At 35.8% G+C, this 19,403-nt stretch overlaps 1 protein-coding gene across 3 annotated transcripts in view; it reads left to right on the forward strand.

Moving 5' to 3' along the window:
* The window catches only part of DLG2 (discs large MAGUK scaffold protein 2), a 2,066,111-nt gene that overhangs the window by 411,095 nt on the left and 1,635,613 nt on the right, over positions 1 to 19,403 (forward strand). Inside the window, exon 4 of one of the 3 annotated variants that reach the window (XM_082410132.1) lies at positions 14,335 to 14,430. The exons of the other annotated variants lie outside the window; for them this stretch is intronic. Coding sequence (XP_082266258.1) covers positions 14,335 to 14,430 — 96 coding nt within the window. The remainder of the gene's footprint in view (positions 1 to 14,334; positions 14,431 to 19,403) is intronic. 3 annotated transcript variants of the gene reach the window in all.

Consider the following 19,403-nt stretch of genomic DNA (forward strand, 5'->3'; position numbering starts at 1 on the left):
GGTATCTGTTTTAAATAGATAAGTTTAGTTCATTTGCATTTATTGTAGGTCCCAAAATATTTAGATATATTCTATCATTTTAGGACATAATTTTTTTATTAACTATCCTTTTTCTCTCTACCTATCCTCCCATTATTTATCTCCTATTGTACTTAAAATGCTTCTATATTTGCTTTTTATTTTTCTTCTGCTGGTTTGGAAAGTGTTGATTGTATTTCTATTTTTTAATGGTTATCTTTTTGGCATATACAATAATATATAAATTACTCTAAGAAATTGGAAGTTATTAAGTATGGTTCTCTCTGAAAAATGACAGGGACCTTAATGTACTTTTAACTTATTGAACACTCCAGTCTCTCAATTTGTTACCCTTATTTGAACATAAAAATTAATTTTTATTTAAAATCAATGGCATTTTAAACTCATGATATATTTTTTTAATTTACGTGCTCACCATTGATCCATGAACTTATGTGTTCCTCTGAGTTCACTCTTCTTGCTTATCTATATCCTTTAATAATTTTTTTGGTAAGCGTCTTGATTATTAAATTATCTTGGTATTTGTATGCAAGTACTCCCACTTTTGCATGATAATTTAGCTGTATATCAACTTGTAATTTAGTAGTTACTTTCTCTTGACATTGTCAACATATATTCTGTTGTCTTTTGGTCTCTATTATTGCTGAGGAGAATCTGCTTAATTGTTTTTCTGTAGTTAATCAGCTTTTTCTCTCTTGCAGCTCTTGAGATTTTCTCTTTATCTCTAATAATTTTCACTTTTACTGCCATGTGTCTGACTACATACTTAACTTTATCTTGGCCAGTTCTTTAAAAGCTTTTTCTATCAGAGAACATTTATTTTATAAAATAGTTTTTAACTTAGGTTTTTCTGGTGTCTCCTATGATTAGATTCAGATTATACATTTCTGGTAGAAGAACTGCAAAAGGGTTATGTCTTTCTCAATACTTTTCAGAAGGTATCTAAAATATTTGTCCAACCACTGATCATGCTAACTTCGTTCACTTGATTAACGTAGCTTCTAGATTCTCCAGTGTAAATGTACTGTTTTTTTCTGAGTAATTAGTTAGAATCTGGTAGAAGATACTTTGAGTTTAGATAAATATCCTGTTTTACCCACTTCCATTCACTAATTTTGGCAATCGTTGATCATTCTTGCTCAAAACAATTATTACTATGGAGGTTTCCAGTTAGTGGTTTTCTCATTTCTTCATTTCTTCTACACTTTCTTAATTGGCATTTTCCTATTAGGAAGAGCTTTCCCTTCTCCCTCATTTGTTGATTTGCTTATTTATTTATTTCTACCAGTATAAATTCATGGAAAGTAAGTCTTGCATGGAATTTTGTGGTTGACCCCGCTTTGGTTTCTTGGGCTTCTAGTCTAGAATCAGGTCTTAAAACCATATTTTATTTCTCCCTCTCTGTTTTAATACAGAGAGTTTAAAAATCTAACTGTAGAGCCAGCACTCAGGTTGACTCAATTCCTAGTGATAAGGTAATCTTTGTAGATCTTCTTTTTACTGCATTGAATATTTGTTTCATTTCTGATCCACAAAGATGTTTATATTGTTTCAGATCCCAGCTATACCTTTTGTTTTTCCCCTTTCATATAGTAACTATTATTCCTGGGTATTTAGAACAGAAGAAGTATGTTGTAAATATAAAATCACTGGGTCACCTTAACAGGAAACATGAATATTATTTATTATGTCTTTTCACTATTTAAGGATGTATAGGTTATTTCACTATGATTAATAAAATTGTAATAAACATTCCCATACATACATTTTATGTGCATCTCTAGTTACTTCTTTAGGATATATTTCTATAAGTAAAGTTACTGCATCAATGGATAACTGTATTTCCAAGAACTTTTATAGATATTTCCCGTTCACTTTCCAGAATTATCGTACCAATTTGTATTCCAACTCACTATGAAGAATAGTACCTTTCCCCGAAACCTTTGCTGACGTTGCTTTGAGTTATTGTTATTATTTTTTGTAGGCTTGATAAGTAAAGAGTGTTATTTGGACATTTCGTTAAATGTTCTAGGCATGGTTTAATAAGACATTTTGTTATTCTCTTGACATTTCTCCTCTTCCCTCAGAAGAATTATTTACAGCTTTTATCACAGAATTCTGTAGCCAGTTGTTTATTGTCTGTCTTCTCAACTAGGCAGTCTGCACTTAAGGGAACTGACCCTGTTTTATTGAACAGTGATTTTCTTATGCTTGGCACAGAGTAGGTGGTCCATATATATTAGTTGAATTGACAAATTTACAAATTCAAATGAAGAAATAATTCTTAGATTTTAGGTCTAGACTAGTACTCATTCATTAACATTTTCCTCTCTGGTTTAGCATCCCGTGGTTCTCTTTTTTCCTTTATTCTAGTCAGTGGTAGAGTAAGATTTGATATTCTGTAGTAAGACTAACTTAGTTTCCTATGTGTCCCATCTTTGTTGTTGTTATTAATGATGATGATGGTGTTTTTTCTTTTCCTTTCTTGCCTTCTTTTGGAGTAACTGAATATTTTTTAGAATTCTATTTTTATCACCTCTATTAAGTTTGTATTTTAGTGGTTGAGCTAAGTATTACAATATATAATCCTTAATTTATCACATAGACTAGTATGAGTTAATATTTTGACACTTCACATATAATGTAAGAACAATACAATAGTATACTTCCATTTACCACTGCCTATTCTTTGTGCCATTATTGTCATACATTTTACTTTTACACATACTATAAACCCCAAATTACATTGTTATTATTTTGTTTTTAAAAAGTTTGAAGAAGTTAAGACATGAGGGAAAAAAAATATTTATCTACATATTTATTATTTCTGGCACTCTTCATTCTCTAGTGTAGAGCTGAGGGTCCGTTTTGTATCATCCTTCTTCAGCTTAAAGAATTTTTTTTTTTAATATTTCTTGTGTTAAGGTCTTTTGGTGATGAGTTCTCTCAAATTTTCTTACGAGAAAATGACTTTATTGTGCTTCCATATTTAGAATAATATTTTTGCTGCATATAGAATTGCAGAATGTGAGGATTTTTTTCTTTTTCTTTCAGTATTTTAAAGATATCATTTCACTGCATTCTGGATTACTTTGTTCCTGATGAGAAGTCAGTGATCATTCTTCTTATTGTTCCCCATTATGAAATGTGTCTATTTTATTGATTGCTTTTAAGGTTTTAAAATTCATCTCTGGTTTCCATTAATATGACTATGATGTGCCTGAGTATAGCTTTCATTGTATTTATCCTGTGTGGGGTTTGTTGAGACTCTTAGATCTCTGGGTTTATATTTTTCATCATATTTGGAAAAAATTTAGCCACTATCCCTTTAAATATTTTTCTATCCTAATCTTTCTTTACTCTGCTTTTAAAACTTCAATAACATATATATTAGACCATGAGATATTTTCCTGCATCTTCAAATTCTTGGATATTTTTTTTTGTAGTATCCATCTCCTGTTATGCCCATTCAGCAATTTTTAAATATATTGTATATTAAATTTTTTATGTCAAATTTCTGTTTGTGTCTTTTTTGCACTTCCCTTTCTTAATATTTTCCCATCTGTTTCACTCATTATGTTCAACTTAAAAAAATTCTTAAACATATTTATAATAGCTGTTTTTAAATCTTCATTAGTTAATTCTAATATTTTGACGCATTTGGATCTTTTTGTGTTGATTTGGCTTCCCGCCTTGGTTATAGGTCACATTTTTCTTCTTCGTTACATGACTAGTAAATTTTGATTGCATGCTGAATACTATGGACTATTCATTTTGAGAGTTTGGATTTTGTTATCCTCCTTTAAATAGTATTGGGTTTGTTCTGGCAGGTGATTAATTTACTGATAGGTGAGCATAATCCTTTCAAGCCTTGTTTTTAAAGCTTTGTTATAGCAGGACTAGAGTAGCCATTATTCTACAAACAGGATAGCTCTATTTCTATGGCATGGCTTTTCTAGGTCCTCAATTTGAATTCCTGGTGTTGAGTATTGTCTCTCCCCTCTGGCTGGTCAGATAACATATCTCGCAGCACAGTGCCACCTCTAGAATCTATTCAGTTTACAGTTCCCCAGTAGCTATTTTATGCCAGGCATTGCAGACTTCCTCTCTCTCTCTTCCTTTCTTTCTCTCTCTCTCTATCTCACGCTCTCTGTTTCTGCATGGGAAACATTTTATTAAGCCAAAGACTTGAGAGAAATCCTACACAAATTTCTGGAGCCACTTCTCTTCTAAGATTTCTTGTCTCTGGTACCGTACTCTGCAAATTTCATCTCCTTTAGCATCTCTGAATTCTGATATCAACCTCTTCAGATCAGAGAGACCACTGTTCATTATTTGTCCTCTACTACTTTCTCAGATCAGAAGGTAACTCCAGGCAGAAAGTCAGAGAAATTGTGTGGCTCACCTCATAAGTTTCTGTTTTCTTAGGGAATCACAGTCTTGCATTGCCTATTGTCCAGAATCTGAAGTATTGCTTCATATGTTTTACCCAGTTTTATAGTTGTTTATGGCATTTGGTCTTATCCAGTACCAGGTCCTCTATTATGGCTGCAAACAGAAGTCTTTGTCATTGTAAACCTTTAAAAAGTCTGTCTGACTGCAATGCAGGTGTCAGAAAAAATGAGAAAGATTTTTATGAACAAATATAGAGTTATTTCCAGGATATACTGTTGAAGTAAAAAAAGCAAAGTGCCAAAGGATACTTATAATATGCTATTTTTCATGTAAAAAAGAAGGAGAAATAAAAACATAAACATGTACTTCCTTGTTTGTGCAATGGTCAAAATAAGAAGAAGAAGTCAGACATTAATGGTATTGGTTATTTACAAAGGATGATTATGTTGGAATAAAAACAGTAGAAGGAGAGTAACTCTTTTCTGATAATACTTTTTTATGTAGTTCTGAATTTTAGAAGCACATTAATATTTCACATTCAAAAATAAATAATTGAAATGAAAATGGAACATAAACATAAACATAAAAATGATTAAACCAAAATGGAACATTAACAAATTAGCCTAACTACTACAAATGAATGATATAAGCATCTTGAAGGAGAGAGAGAGAAAAGACTTAATTAACTTTGAAAACCCAAGATTTGAATATATTGACTAAGGTTAATGGTAAAAAGATGAACATTTAGTTAGGTTTTTGTGTTTTTGTTTTGTTTGTTTTTTACAGGGCTATGAGTTAGCAATTTCAAAACCACCTTATGGGTTTTCAAAGATTGAATAAATAAATAATTATACTGTGAATAATACACAAAGGAGAGAGGTCAATAAGACCTCTCTCTCTTTATTTGTCTCTCTTTATCTCTCTCTATGTACACACATACATTCATAATATTATATATATAATATATAATATGTATAATTTCTTGCTGTATCTGCTAAGGTGGCCTAGAAGCAGTGATGCTCAGTAATAATGAGCACAGCTAGGCCTCAAATTTTGGTTTCTAATTACCGTTCTCTACCAAACGGAACCTGGGCTCCTTGGAGAAATGGCTGATTCCAAGGCTGAGAGACAAAGAAAAAAGTACAAGATGAGCCTGGAAGATCTTACTCTGCCAGGAAGTAAGAAAGTGCTCAAAACTTAATGAAGATATTTCAAAAAGACACAGGGGCCAACTTGAAGAGAGCCCCATGGGCCAAATTCTGGACAATTTGAGCAACAAAGTAATTAAATATAGTAACAGATTATAACCCATACAATAAAATGAAAATCCATGCGTTTATACTGGGAAAAATATATGGATGAATGAATAAACAAATGAAGAAGATGAGACAGCTCTTCTTTACTGGAGAATGCCAACTAACAAGTATGGAAGGAATGAAGGAATTAGAAAACCAGCATTGGCAACCTCCATAGTAATAATTGTTTCAAGCAAGAATCATCAATGAATGTTAAAATTAGTGAGTGGACATGGGTGAAACACAGGATATTTATTTAAACTCAAAGTATCTTCTACAAGATTCTTATTATGCAGGGAAAATAACTTTACAGTGAAGAAACCTGGCAGAATCACCTTAACTAAGTGATCAGCAGTAACATTACCAGTCAATGGGACAAACTGACAGCATGTGCCTCCTGATATGGCATACTGAGAAACACCCATTGTCACTTCTGTGGTAATCTTATGAAATATGTATAACCTGAATTTATTCATAAGGAAATATTAGCCAAACCTAAATTAAGAACATTTGACAGAATGTCCAGTACTCTTCAAAACATCAAGGTCTTGAAAGACAAAGGAAGACTGAATTGTTTCAGATTAAAGAAAAGTAAAAATACATGAAAAATAATGTGACAAATGATCCTGGATTGGATCCTGGACCAAAAACTAATGACATCAGCAGGATAATTGGTAAAAGTTGAATAAGGTCCATATATTAGATTGTAATATTTTATCAATGCCATTTTCTTGATTTTTACAATGTTAACATTTTGGAAATGTGTGTGAGGGAAACAGGGTATTCTTTGTCCTATTTCTGCAACATTTTATAAGCCTGAAATTATTTCAAAATATATTTTAAAATTAAGGAAAAATATAAGCAGTAAATAAATAAGGCCAATATGTCTGTGTGATCTTTACTTTTTAAATATTTCTCCATTTTGACTCCTTCCCTATCATATCTCCCCTCAACCCTTCTTTGGTTTCGTATTTCCCATGAGATAATCTAAATTCTTTGGCTTGATGTGTAAGACCTTCCTAAACTGGCCTCTGCTTATCTTTTCTATTTTATTTTTTTGCAGCTCCTTGCCTCATGGTTCAGCAACACTAGATTCTCCAACTACCCCATTCTGTTTTATTGTCCTATGTCTCTGCTTATCTCACAAATTATTTTTCCATGGCATTCTTTGCATGTTTCTAACACTTCAAATTGAAATTGAAATTATCAGTTTATATAATTGCCTCACCTACTTCACTCTAAATTCCTTAAAGGTCTGGCATAGTAAACACTATTGAAATGTTCACTGAACCGAACCTATTTGAATTTCCAGAGCACTTTATCTGTATTTCTTTTTTGATGTGCAAAGTCTTCTACCTGATTTATAATGATTTTTGCGTGTATCTTATTTCCTTTCTTTACTTTTTTTTGTTTATGGACCACATCTTATTTGTGCTTTCCTCATGACATCTAGTTCAATACCTTGTATGTAATATAATATTTTTTTGGCCACACTGTGCAGTTTGTGGGATCTTAGTTCCCCCACCAGGGATCAAACCCAGGCTCCCTGTAGTGGAAGCAGAGTCCTAACGACTGGACTGCCAGGGAATTCCCTGTAATATAATTCAATAAATGTTTGTGGAATGAACACACAGACTGAGGACCTTTTTTGCAAACTGATATCTAGTCTCTTGAGCTCTTTGGTAGTGGCGAGTTTCGTTTCTTCCTGTGTACCTTTTCAAGGAACTCTGAGGCCTTTATCTTCAGGGCAGTCACAGTGGAGTTCACTATTCTCCAGCAAAAGAAAATGATTTAGTTTAAATTCATCAGTTGTTTGTAATGCTGAGGTAGAGTCTATGAAGCAGCAGCATGATGTTTCCTATGACATGAAAGGGTATCCAACCGCACATTTCTGTAGATTGCAATGTTTCTTATATCTGAAGAGGATATTATAAATGACCCCGAAAGCTCAGCTTCTCTGTTTACCGGTGCCAAATCAAATCTCAGAGACAGAGTTTTGGGTGAAGTAGAAAAGGACAGCTTTATTTCTTTGCCATGCAAAGGGGGAACACGGTAGCCTAGTGCCTCAAGAACTGTGTCCCCCTCCCTGGGGAATAGGGAGAGGTCTTATAGGTCGGGGCTCCTGGTCAGGGGTATGCGATAAGGATCAAGGCAGTAACAGTCTTGCATTCTTCTCATGGGTTGGTGGTGAGGTAAGTAGGAGTCAGCATCATCAACCTTCAGGTCCAACTGGTCTCAGGTTTACATGTTTGTGGGCAGCATACCATCGTTAATCATTAACTTCTCCTACCTGGAGGGAGTTTCAGCATCTGCAAAATAGCTCAAAGATATTGTTGAGTGTATCCTTGATGGGGAAACAGGACCTTGCCCCAAGGGTACTCTTGGCTGTTGGTTTCTCCCTGGTCTCGAATCCCCTCCCTTCCCTACTTAAAAACTGCTTGAAACTACCCATTGGAACTCCGGGAAGGTCATGGAGGCTGAATGAAGGCTGTTTCCTGTAATCAAAGAAATGGGGGACACAGAAAGGTTTTGTGCCCAGAAGCCCCATAGGGCCCTACTCGGTATCATAAAGTGAAGTAAAATTAGATACCTTATATATATAAAGGACAGAAAATATTAAATAGGATTGGACTATTCCAGAGCACAAACGTGATATGCCTCAGGCTAATCTGTACAGTTCACAGCCATAGAGGATGGGAAGGGGCAGTGCTTCCCAGTGGCCTGGCATCACAGAGCTTGTTTAACTTACTTTTTTGATTTTATAAGGCTCTTGGTCCTTGAAAAGACACAGTTTTTGTGCGTGATGCTCACCAGTACTAACATTTATTTTCACAGAAAAAAATTCCAGGTTTGAGCAAAATATTGATAGAATAAATAAGTAAACAAAATAAATAAATAAACCAAGCAAATAGATCTACAAAACAGTTAAATCTGGTGATTGCTTATTTACCATACAGATTTTTAAAAAGAAATTTACTATAGGATTCTTTTAAATAGAAAACTTTTCCGATATATAAAAAGATAAATCCGTTTAAAGTTGGTAAATATTTGTCAAGACATTGTATAATGCAGAATACACCTGTGTAAACACCGTGTAATTAAATAATTCAATAAATACCTATGCACATTTATTTTGTTCAGGCACATGAAGGATATGGAGATAGTAGTACACATTGCTTTCAAGGAACTTAAAATGTACTAGAGTGGGTAAGATAAAATTATAAAGTTAATTTTTCCTTCTGTTTATGTTCTAAGTTGTTCTTAAAAGAAACCAGGTGGACTAATCATTATTAGAGATGTAATGGGGAAGTATATATCCTGAGGACATCATGGAATAAGAGTGCCCCATCTAGCTGGATAAAGGGAGGGATCAGCGCTGGCTTTGTGGAAGACAGGGTATATATGTAGTCCTTAAGAAATTGGGTAGTGGTGTTGTTAACAGAAATGGGATACCCAGGAATAGAAGTGGGTTCTGAAGAGAAAATGATTCCATTTAGATTGAATGGATTTGAGGTACCAATGTGATTTTTGGAGGAAATACATACAAGCGATTGAAAATGCAGGACTAGAAACTGGAAAAAAGGTCCTCTAGATTTGAGTCATCTGGAAGTGAGTATTGAGGAAGAACTAGACGAAGGGAATTTTGGAGTAACAGCTGAGCTCTGGGGGGTTAAAAAGAGGAAGAGGAAATGAAAGGGAAGAACAAACAGGTAGGGTATTATTTAGGAGAGAGATGTGTTTCGAATATAGAGATAACAGTTTCAAGAAGGAGGAATTAGTTAATGGTATGAAATACCAGAGAAAGTGGAAGACAATAACACCAGCAAGTTAGAGAAAGTGGAAGACAGCGAGGACTAGGAAGTCCTTGGTGAGTTTTAACAGTGCAGTATTCAGGGAAGAAATGGCAGCATTCAGGGATTAAAGCAGAAGCCACAAACCAGCTGTCCTTATGCAGACTCCGGCCTAAATTTATATTTTGTTTGGTCCATTCTGTGTTAGCTCAATGAAAATTTTAAAATATATAATTTTTGTCAACATTTAAAAATGAAAATATTTCACATAAAAGTTCAGACTTCCAAGTTTTCTTGAAAATTCTAAACATCTGGCAATACTGGGTCTGGGTTTCCTCATTGCAACAGAAATGCCTGAAAATGACTAGAGACTGCACCCACTAGACAGGCCGTGAGCTCTCCATTTTGCCAAGGACCATCCATCTCTTCCTAAATATTTCTTATACCTGGCTCACTTTACTTATTTTAAGCACCTGACATTATCTGACATTTTGACATCTAGATCAGTGATTTTCAAACTAGGATGTGTCAAAGTCACACAAGAACCAAGATTGCAGGACCCTACTCCTACTGTTTCTGATTCAGTAAGTCTGGAGTGGGGGCCAAGAATTTCTCTTTCTAACAAGTTTCCAGGTAATGCTATTGCTGTTAGTCTGGGGACCACAGTTTGAAAGGTTAAAGGGTGAGTTGTAAGGAGGTGGTTCAGGAGTTTAGTGCAGTGGTTAGGTGCATAGACTTTGCGTTCAGACAGAACTAGGTTCTGCTTTTTCAACCCAGGAAATAAGGATGATAGTGCGTACTTTATAGATTTCTGTTTTAATCTAAATGAGATAATGCATATAAAATATGTATCCATATTCCTCAAAGCACCTAGCTTATTGTAACTTTTCATTAAATAATTCTATTGTTGTATTGTTGCTATTACTACTGCTGTTATGTCTTTCAATAATATTGATTCCGGGAAAGAGAAGGTCAGAGATAAGAGTGATCAGGGCCTTTTTTTTTTTTTTTAAAGAATGAAGGAAGTATAGAAGTATAGAAGAAAATTACTATTTCCATGAGAGCCAAATTGATGGGAAGTAACCAGTGGAAGGATTAATGGTAGGGATATGAAAGCATAGAAGTTCAGTCAAGGTACTGTATTGATATTCAGGAGGTATATATGGCATACCAGCTGGTATGAGGTAGGAAAGCTGGAGATTCATAGCATCCAACTCAGCTGTGAGCTGCTTGATAAGAAGGGAACCTTATGCAATGGGTGGCATTATCTCCATATTTTAGATGACAAATGTGAGATTCAGAGAATTTAAATATTGTTCCATTCCACACAGCTAGTAGATAAAGGTAAAAGGATTCTAACTCATTTCTTCCTTATTTTAAAACCCAAGCTCTTTGCCAGAGGTGAAGAAACCTCTCTTACTCAGAGACTTGTATCTCAGAGGAATCATTAAAGTTGTGGAGCTACAAAGGTACAGAGTGCACCACAGCTTGCCAGGAGCTTCCCACATAACCTGCTGATTTGAGCCTCACTTTAAGGATGCTGATTTGTGTGTTAGCTGTAATGAAGACTGAGTGAACTGTCCAAATAAGACCATACTCTCTCTTGAGTCCACTAAGGTGCTGGACCTCCTTTTGACGGTTGAGACTAAAAAGATAGCAGTCTTTTCTTGACTGCTAGAGGAAATTTGCCCAGATAGTCCCTCAATTTTGTCAAGAGTTTATTATTCACTCCTGCTGGCTGAGGTTTCTGACTTGCCAACTAACAGGCCATATCATCTATATAGAAACAACTTTGAATATCAGAAAGTAAAGCCACCTCAGTGCTAAATCTTTATGGCAAAGGCAGAGGAATTTAGGTATTTTGGAAATACTGTAAACATATTGGAGGCCTTGCCATATGAATAGAAATTGGTCTTGGACCTTGAGTGCCAGTGGAATAGAAAAAAAATGTTGGAAAGATAACATAGCAAGTGCCATCAGTGCAATGGATTTAGTTGCAGTTACAATGTTTGGAATAGCTGAGGCTGTAGGATCAACAACTGAAATCACTTAGCAATAATCTACTGTAAGCCTCCAGCTCCCATTAGCCTTTTCTGCTCTTCATACTTGGCTATTGTTTTAAGCTATCGCATCTTGTACTATCCCTGCAGCCTTTAAGTCCTTAAGGCTGTAATTTCTTTTTCCTCCTGAGATTCTCCATTATTTCTGCTGGACTACCTGAGAAAAAAACCAAAAAAGAATTGGGGAGTGATTTACATGTTCCTTTCACATTTCCCTGCATTAGCTCCTCCTGATGAGGAGAATCCCCTCTGGGCTTTATGAGATTTACAGTGAAATGTTAATACCAATTGGGTATTCAGCAGTGAAAGCCACACACATGGTACGTTGAATCAGCCCAAAGGGCCCCATGCACAGGGTCATTTAGCTTTTCTTCCCCACGATGAACCCTGCCTGAACCCAATTAGCTGAATCCTGGTGCCCCCCTCGCCAACCCAGCGGACTGTGATTTTGGTGCCTGTGCAACAGAATTGTAAGCGTTTTAAGTCCTTGCCCTCCCCAAAGTTCTCCAGCATGTTTGGACAGTGTGCATGACTATTATTCCCTCTTGGGAGCAGGGAAACTTTAGCTCCAGTCTTAATCATCTTTTCTCTTAAAGCATCAGTATAAAAGGGAGGGAGGGATCATGAATCATGGAGAGTGAGAGCAGCTCTGTAGCAATAAGCACTGTTTTTTTTTTTTTTTTTGGCTGCGTTGGGTCTTTGTTGCTGCGCGGGGGCTTTCTCTAGTTGTGGTTCACGGGCTTAGTAGTTGTGGCTTACGGGCTTAGTAGTTGTGGCTCACGGGCTCAGTAGTTGTGGCTCTCGGTCTCTAGAGCGCAGGCTCAGTAGTTGTGGCGCACGGGCTCAGTTGCTCCATGGCATGTGGGATCTTCCTGGATCAGGGCTTGAACCCATGTCCCCTGCATTGGCAGGTGGATTCTTAACCACTGCGCCACCAGGAAAGTCCCCATTTACTTTTAATTATGGCTGGTGTAAAGGTGGCTTGCAGCTCAGTGAAATGAACTTTTAATGTTTTTGGTCCACCCAGCGTCCTATATTAGCAACAATGCCATCAATACTGCCAATCTATAGACTGGCAGATTAAACACTTGCCTCTCTGAGGACATAAACTGTACAAATCTGCATTACTCTGGTAGAGGCCCACAGTAAGAGCCTGATAAGACCAACTGGAATTAAGCTGCTGAATGAGCCTGCACTGCTACCACTGCTGCCTGTATTAATCATCATATCAAATGTGGTAGCATATCCACCATGCCAGATTGAGAACATGGTAAAGGACTCTGCGTTTCTGATGCACAGGTTAACTGGGTATCCTCAGGTGGTTGAGCTTGACATTCCTCTTAGCCAGATCAGAGCCCTTGTTCATTGTTTGTTCCTCCGTCTAAGCATCCATCTATTCATCTAATTTAATCTTTTATTTTTTATTTATTAAACAAATATTTATTGACCCCTGGAAATTGAAATAGAATAAGATATATTGCCTGTCCTCCAAGGGACTCTAGCAGGACAGAGAGATATATAAACATGTGATATTTATAAATTATGGGAACAGAGAAGAGGAGTATCTACAACCAGACTGGAGTCAGAGAAATCTTGGTTTCTGCTCACCATGGTTGCAAATTTCTCTTCTTTCATAATCAGCCCAGGTACGTTTCTCCATAACTATTTCTGAAAGGGGGCAGGAATTTCTGCTCACCCACTCAGAAAAGAGTTAGTCACAGCCAGGACACCATTTGGGAGGTGTCTTTGAGTTTATTTCCCAGTACTCAGCCTGCAATTTGTAAATTCCGCCTCATTAACAGTCATTAAAGTAGAAGACCATCATTATGCAGCTGAGCATACAACTTGGTCAATATGTTTGCTCCCAATTCCAAAAGATGTCCCAGAAATCCTCTTTATCACCCCGCAAGTCCCTGATTCTTGTAGAAAATTATGACTCTGTCAGCATTCTCTCCTTGTCACCACAACTGTCAAGAAGTGTGAAGGGTCTAAGATTTTATCCAACTTGCAAGCCAAGAACCCTGTCACAGTTTCATGGATGCTGTCAAAAGACTCCTAGGACAAAGACAAAGGAGTTTATTTGCAACAATAGCAGTAGCCAGACAGAATTTTCTTGAATTAGCTCCTCAATCTCCCATTTCTACAGGGCAATGCAAAGATGGCCAAGCAATACATTCACACACACTGGATACCAACTCTCAGTTTAGGGAACACAGATGTTTTACAATGGTCAGTAAGCAAAACTATCCTTTGCTTTGGAAGTAGACATTATTTCTATCATCCGAAGCTGTAGTGAGACAAACATCCTTGAAAAGACAATCCAGAGCAAAGACAGTCAGTGCCTCTGCTTGTTCTGAGGTTTCCAGTAGGTACCATAACGTAGAGATTCCTTCAAGTATGGGAACTTACATAAGGTGAAATCAACCCTTCTACCTTCATCTTCCCTTTAACCATGTTCAGCTTTTACCAGGTCATCAATTTACATTTGAATAATCCAAGTTCAACACTCCCTGGTGAGAAGCTTTGAAATTCATAAATTTGCCTTTGAATAACTGTCCCATTTTATGCTTTCTCTTTGGGAGAAATATAAAAATGGGTTAGACAGTGTAGTCCTATCCTAAACTGACATAAGCAATACCTAATAATATTTATTCAGGTCTTAGACATTTTAATGTGCGTGTTAAAAGTTTGAAAAACACTGAATTCACATTGCAGAAAATAAGAAGTATTGATTTTTTTAAACTTTATTTTTAGCTTACATGTTGCAGTGGACCAAAGGAAAATGCTTCATGTACTGAGCAAAATAAAGACAATCAGTGTTTTGAAAATGAAACTGACAAAAAGACAAGTGTAAGTGTTAGAGCATTTTCTTTGTTTCTACGTTTAACGGGCAAGATATTTCTTGTTTTCTGTAGAGTATAATCTAATTTCTGGCTTTGGCCTGATCAGCATATTGGGTTCTCCTGCTACTGAGCTGACATCAACTGTCTATCATTTTAAGTAGTTGTGTATGTTCATTTTGAGAATTTTGTTTTCTGTGTTTTGGTGTATATTCTTAAGTTGCTGGTGGCCACCAACCATTTGGTAAACTACTTCACTTCTCTCTTTTCCTGTTTGCTTCAGGCCTTCCAGAAAAACCCTCACACTCTCTTTTGGTGGTGGTTTTCAGGTCCTGGTGGGCTTTTGGGGCAATAGTTTCCCCTAAGCAGTCTGAAAACTACTTCCATCAGTTTTTGATCTTTTGATCCATCTTGTGTATTTATTCAAGACAAGGAATCAAAAATCAATCATGTACAGGGTAATGTTAAAGAGGTCATAGTGCTTTATGTGATGAAACCAAGAAGAACTTGAGTCCAAGGAAAGTACATATAAGTATTTTACTAAGTGTCAACCTCAGATTTAATTTAACTCTGATCAGTTGTCACAAGGTGGCCCTTATTTACTATAGCCCAATGATGTAAAATGGGGTTCCATTCTCTATTTTATTTATAAAGACACCAAACTTAATCATGAAAACAATGAAAATAAATCACAAATATTATTATTATAAACATGTATTAAATATTTAAAGCACACATAAAATTCTTTTGGGATATCATTTCATAGGAATTGCATTTATTGAGGCTTCTTGAAATATACCTTCAATGATGATTCTTCTTGTCTTCTAAATCTGTTAGCAAGCAGAGACAGTTGTCGTTATGGCTCCATAGGCCATCAAATTTCTTTCAAATATAGGATGATATGTCTATGATATTCATTGAGTGGTAAATGTCAATAAAGGAACAGTTTATCTGTTGATTATCATTTACAAGCTGGACTAATCTTCTGGCACTGCCAATTGATTGAGACTCCTGGTATTGACTTGGGCTTGGGATTTGGATGGAGTTCTGAGTCAGTTCTGATTATGAATTTTGGTAATTACTGTGAGGAATTTAGTAAAGTAAGAAAGGTTGTATGGTGAATTGTCCTTTACCTTTATAAGATCATGAAGCTTAGAGCCAAATTTAACTATTGGCCAGTTTATAGAATGTCTCTGTTAAGGACCATTGTCTCCTCTGCCAAAACATGTTTTTGTTTTACATAGAGGATGTTATTTAAACTATTTGAGATTGTTATAATATGCTAAATGTGCTTCCAGGAAAGGAAGTCATCTAATTTGGCAGCGGCACTGTTTTTCTCTAAAAGGGGAGAGGGAGGATGGATGTCCCTACTGGACTTATGAATACTTAGAAAACAAATTTTTAGACTTCCTGGCTGTCTAAATAGGATATCTGTATTTTTGCTTCCTGAAAATGAAGTCATCAGGGCTTTGTAGGATACAAATGTGCCAACTTGTCAAACGGCTAAATTAAATAAGTGCTGGCAAATATACTAGGAAAACTTTTGTGTTTTTATCATGGGAAAACATATTGCTAGCCTAGCCTATGCTATTTAAACTCTAAAAGCTTTTGTTTCTTTATCTTACAGGGTGGTTAAGAGATTTTAATGAGATCCTGATTATGAACGTGTTTAGTACTGCCTGGCAAATAGTAGATTTTCATTCTATTGAAAAGAATTGCAAGTCTAACATTTATGTTATTGGACTCTTACAAATAGTTCTTAGGGTTTCCTTGGATTCATGCCTGTATTATATAACAAAGAGTCTATACCATTTTTTTGCCTGGAAACCACTTGGCCAAAAGAGGCTCCTGCCTTGTAGATTTCTACTTGTCACTGCTCAAAATAAGTTCTGGTTGAATTAAAATAAGTATCAGTGAGAATTTCTTAACTACCTTAAGAAAAAAAAAATAATTGTATGACAACCAAAAGAATAGTCATGATTATTATATGAACGTAATATATTATTGTAACTGTTTAGTTCATAGGCCATTCTTCAAAAGCAGACCTCAGTTTGGAAGTCACAATTGTGTAGATCTATTAAATATGACACTGAACTTTTATTCTTCATCTTCAGAATTAGGGTGTTAGATCAGATTATTCCTAGGAATTCTTCAGATCTAATCGTTCTGTGACAGTCAATATCAGACAATAAATTATATTGTGTGAATAGAGGACCCACTGATAATATAATTAAAGTACTTAAGCCAGCAGTAGCTTCTGAGCCCCACACAAATTTAGGCGTATGTTATATATCTAGAACAGCAGACAGGAACAGCTTTATTAGGCCACATTAGTTTGAGAAGATTTCAATAGCACAATCCATAGGCCAGTGATTCTTGAAGTATGGTCCTCTAGCCAGCAGCTTTAGCGTCCTTTAGGGACTTGTTAGAAAAGTAAATTCTTGGGCTCCACCCTAGATCAACTAAATCAGATATTTTGGGTGCGGGACCCAGACATCTGTGTTTTAATAAGCCCTTCAAATGATTCTTAACTACGCTACAATTTGAGAACCACTGCCATGAGTAATAAACCTCTAGGCTTCCCTTTGGGGAGTTACTCACCATCTTTCCTGTCACACACTTTAAACCAGTCAGTTTAGGGAAGGCCCAGAAACTGATCCAAAGATTTATAAGTCAAATAAGATAGAAGAAATTGCACCATACCGACTCTTTAGGTTTCTTGTTTGCATTTCTCGTTTTTTTCCGTGATCTGCCAAAAAAACCCTAGGGGCTGATTTTCTAACATCATTCAGAAACATGTGTTAGTATCCTGTATTGCTCTCTACTCTTTCTCAGTTGCCCATTTTTGACTGTAGCTTAATTTGTAAAGGTCTTTTGGAAGCTATTTTGCCAGGTGAGAGGTGTCTTCCCTTCAGGTATTGATCCACAGAAATAACAATCTGAAATAACTTTCAATCGCATTTGTTACCTGTGTCCAGCAGGGAACGTTCCCCCCTTTCGTTATACTTTTAACCTAATTTCAATATGTTTGGAGATGTTTTTCCCATTATTGAGGCTTAGACAACTGATTTCTGCTCCTTACAAAGCAGTGTTTTCAAGTGAAGACTTTATCTCTGCTCTGGTTTAAGGGCTTAAGTGAATCTTGGTGTTGCCACTGGTCATACGATGTAGAAAATCCTGGAGTTACAAAGGGCAATACAATTTGCAAAATCTGTTGTAGACATGTCTTCCAGAACTGATGAAATTATGTAAATCTAGTGAGAAAATTAAAATTTAGAAAATGAAAAAAAGACATCATTGAGAATTTTAGACCTCTATTGAGGAATAAATAGTTTACATTTAATGTGATTCCTTCTGTTGACTGAAAAAAATATGCACAACGTAAGAGTTGTGAGTTAAGTTTTATTTGGGGCAAAATGAGGTCTATAGCCCTATAGCATTTCAGATAACTCTGAGAAACTGCTCCAAAGAGGCAGGGGGAGAGGTCATTGTATATATGATTTTAGTGAAGGGGGATACATGCAGTCAAGCACATGTTTTGGCAGAGGCTAGCTGCTAGTCACGAGGGGCAAATAGTACCGTTAATGATTTTAGTGCTTTTCTAGATATGAGGAGATTCAAGAATTGGGCTCATAAAGTCTTCTCCTTAAAATATCTAACTATCTAAAGGCCTGTTCAGCCAGTTTTTCCCAGAGCACAGAGTGCCTCATTCCTTATCTCCACCCTGAACTTCTTTCAGGGGGTGTTGAAGATCAGTGGCTACAGTGGCTAGGGACCTAATCCTTGTAGAGGCAGATGGCAAGTGCCAATTTTTAGTTGATACTGCCTTTATTTTTATTTTATTCCTATTATTCTCTTTGATCAATTTTAAATAATTGGAAGTATCTTTTAGGGGTGTGTTCTGTGTTTAAATAAACCTAGTAAACAAAAGGTAAAATTTGGAGATTTGGTCTTCCAGAGTCCTAGTGAGAAACAATGAGGATTTTTAATCAGATCATAGAAAGAAGAGATAACTTAAAGAAAGAATTGACAGGACCTGGCAACTAAGTAGATTGAAAGTTGGGTGGTACCAGAACAAAACTGGAGATATTTAGGTTGACTAATGGATAAATAGGGTAAATTCAATGATGACATATTAATTTTAAGATAATAGTGGAACAGCTAAGAGGAAATATTTTTAGAGGAGTTGGACATATTGGTTGAGAACAAAGTGTGATATCAAAAGCAGGACAGTATGATAGAGTGAAAAGAGCAAGAGATCTATAGTCAGAGACCAGAGTTTATACCTTGGCTCTATCACTAATTAGTCATGTGACCTTGAACAGATTAAATGACCTCTATTTTTATTTGTAAAATGTAGATAATACCTATTTTGCCTATCTTATAGGGGTAAAATAGGGATCAAAACAAATAGTTACGTGAAAGGACTGACAGCTAAATACTTTGGTTATTGCATAACATTTGGAGACATGACCAGAGTGTTAAATGCCCCTTGAAAATATTTTAAGTTTTAGATAATTTTTTAGTTGTTTGGTATTTTAAACTTAATTTCTTAAGCAGAAAATAGATTCTTGTCAATCTTGTGCATTAGAACTAGTTAGTAAAGGGACTAAGTGAATACCCGGCAAATACAACAATGGATAGGGCAGAAAGTTGGGTCTCTTCTAACAAGAACAGAGAGGGAATCAGATGGTGAGAAACTTCACTCTAGGAAACATAGCAGACTGAAAAGGAAGCACGGTATAGGAATAAGTCATAATTGGAAGCCAGAGAACTTGGGTTATTTTCTTTCGACTCTTACTATCTGGGTGTTCTTGGGCAAATCACTTGGCCAATCCTGCCTCAGTTTTCTAATCTAAAGTGAAGGACTTTGACTAGATAATTTGTAGGTCCTTTTAAGTTATAATAACACTTTCACTAAGTGAAATAAGGAAATAATAAGGAAATTATTAATTTTAGAGAATCCCAACATTGCCCTTAATT

This window comes from Balaenoptera physalus, assembly GCF_965194825.1.
Source record: "Balaenoptera physalus genome assembly, chromosome: 10".
Lineage (NCBI taxonomy): Eukaryota > Metazoa > Chordata > Mammalia > Artiodactyla > Balaenopteridae > Balaenoptera > Balaenoptera physalus.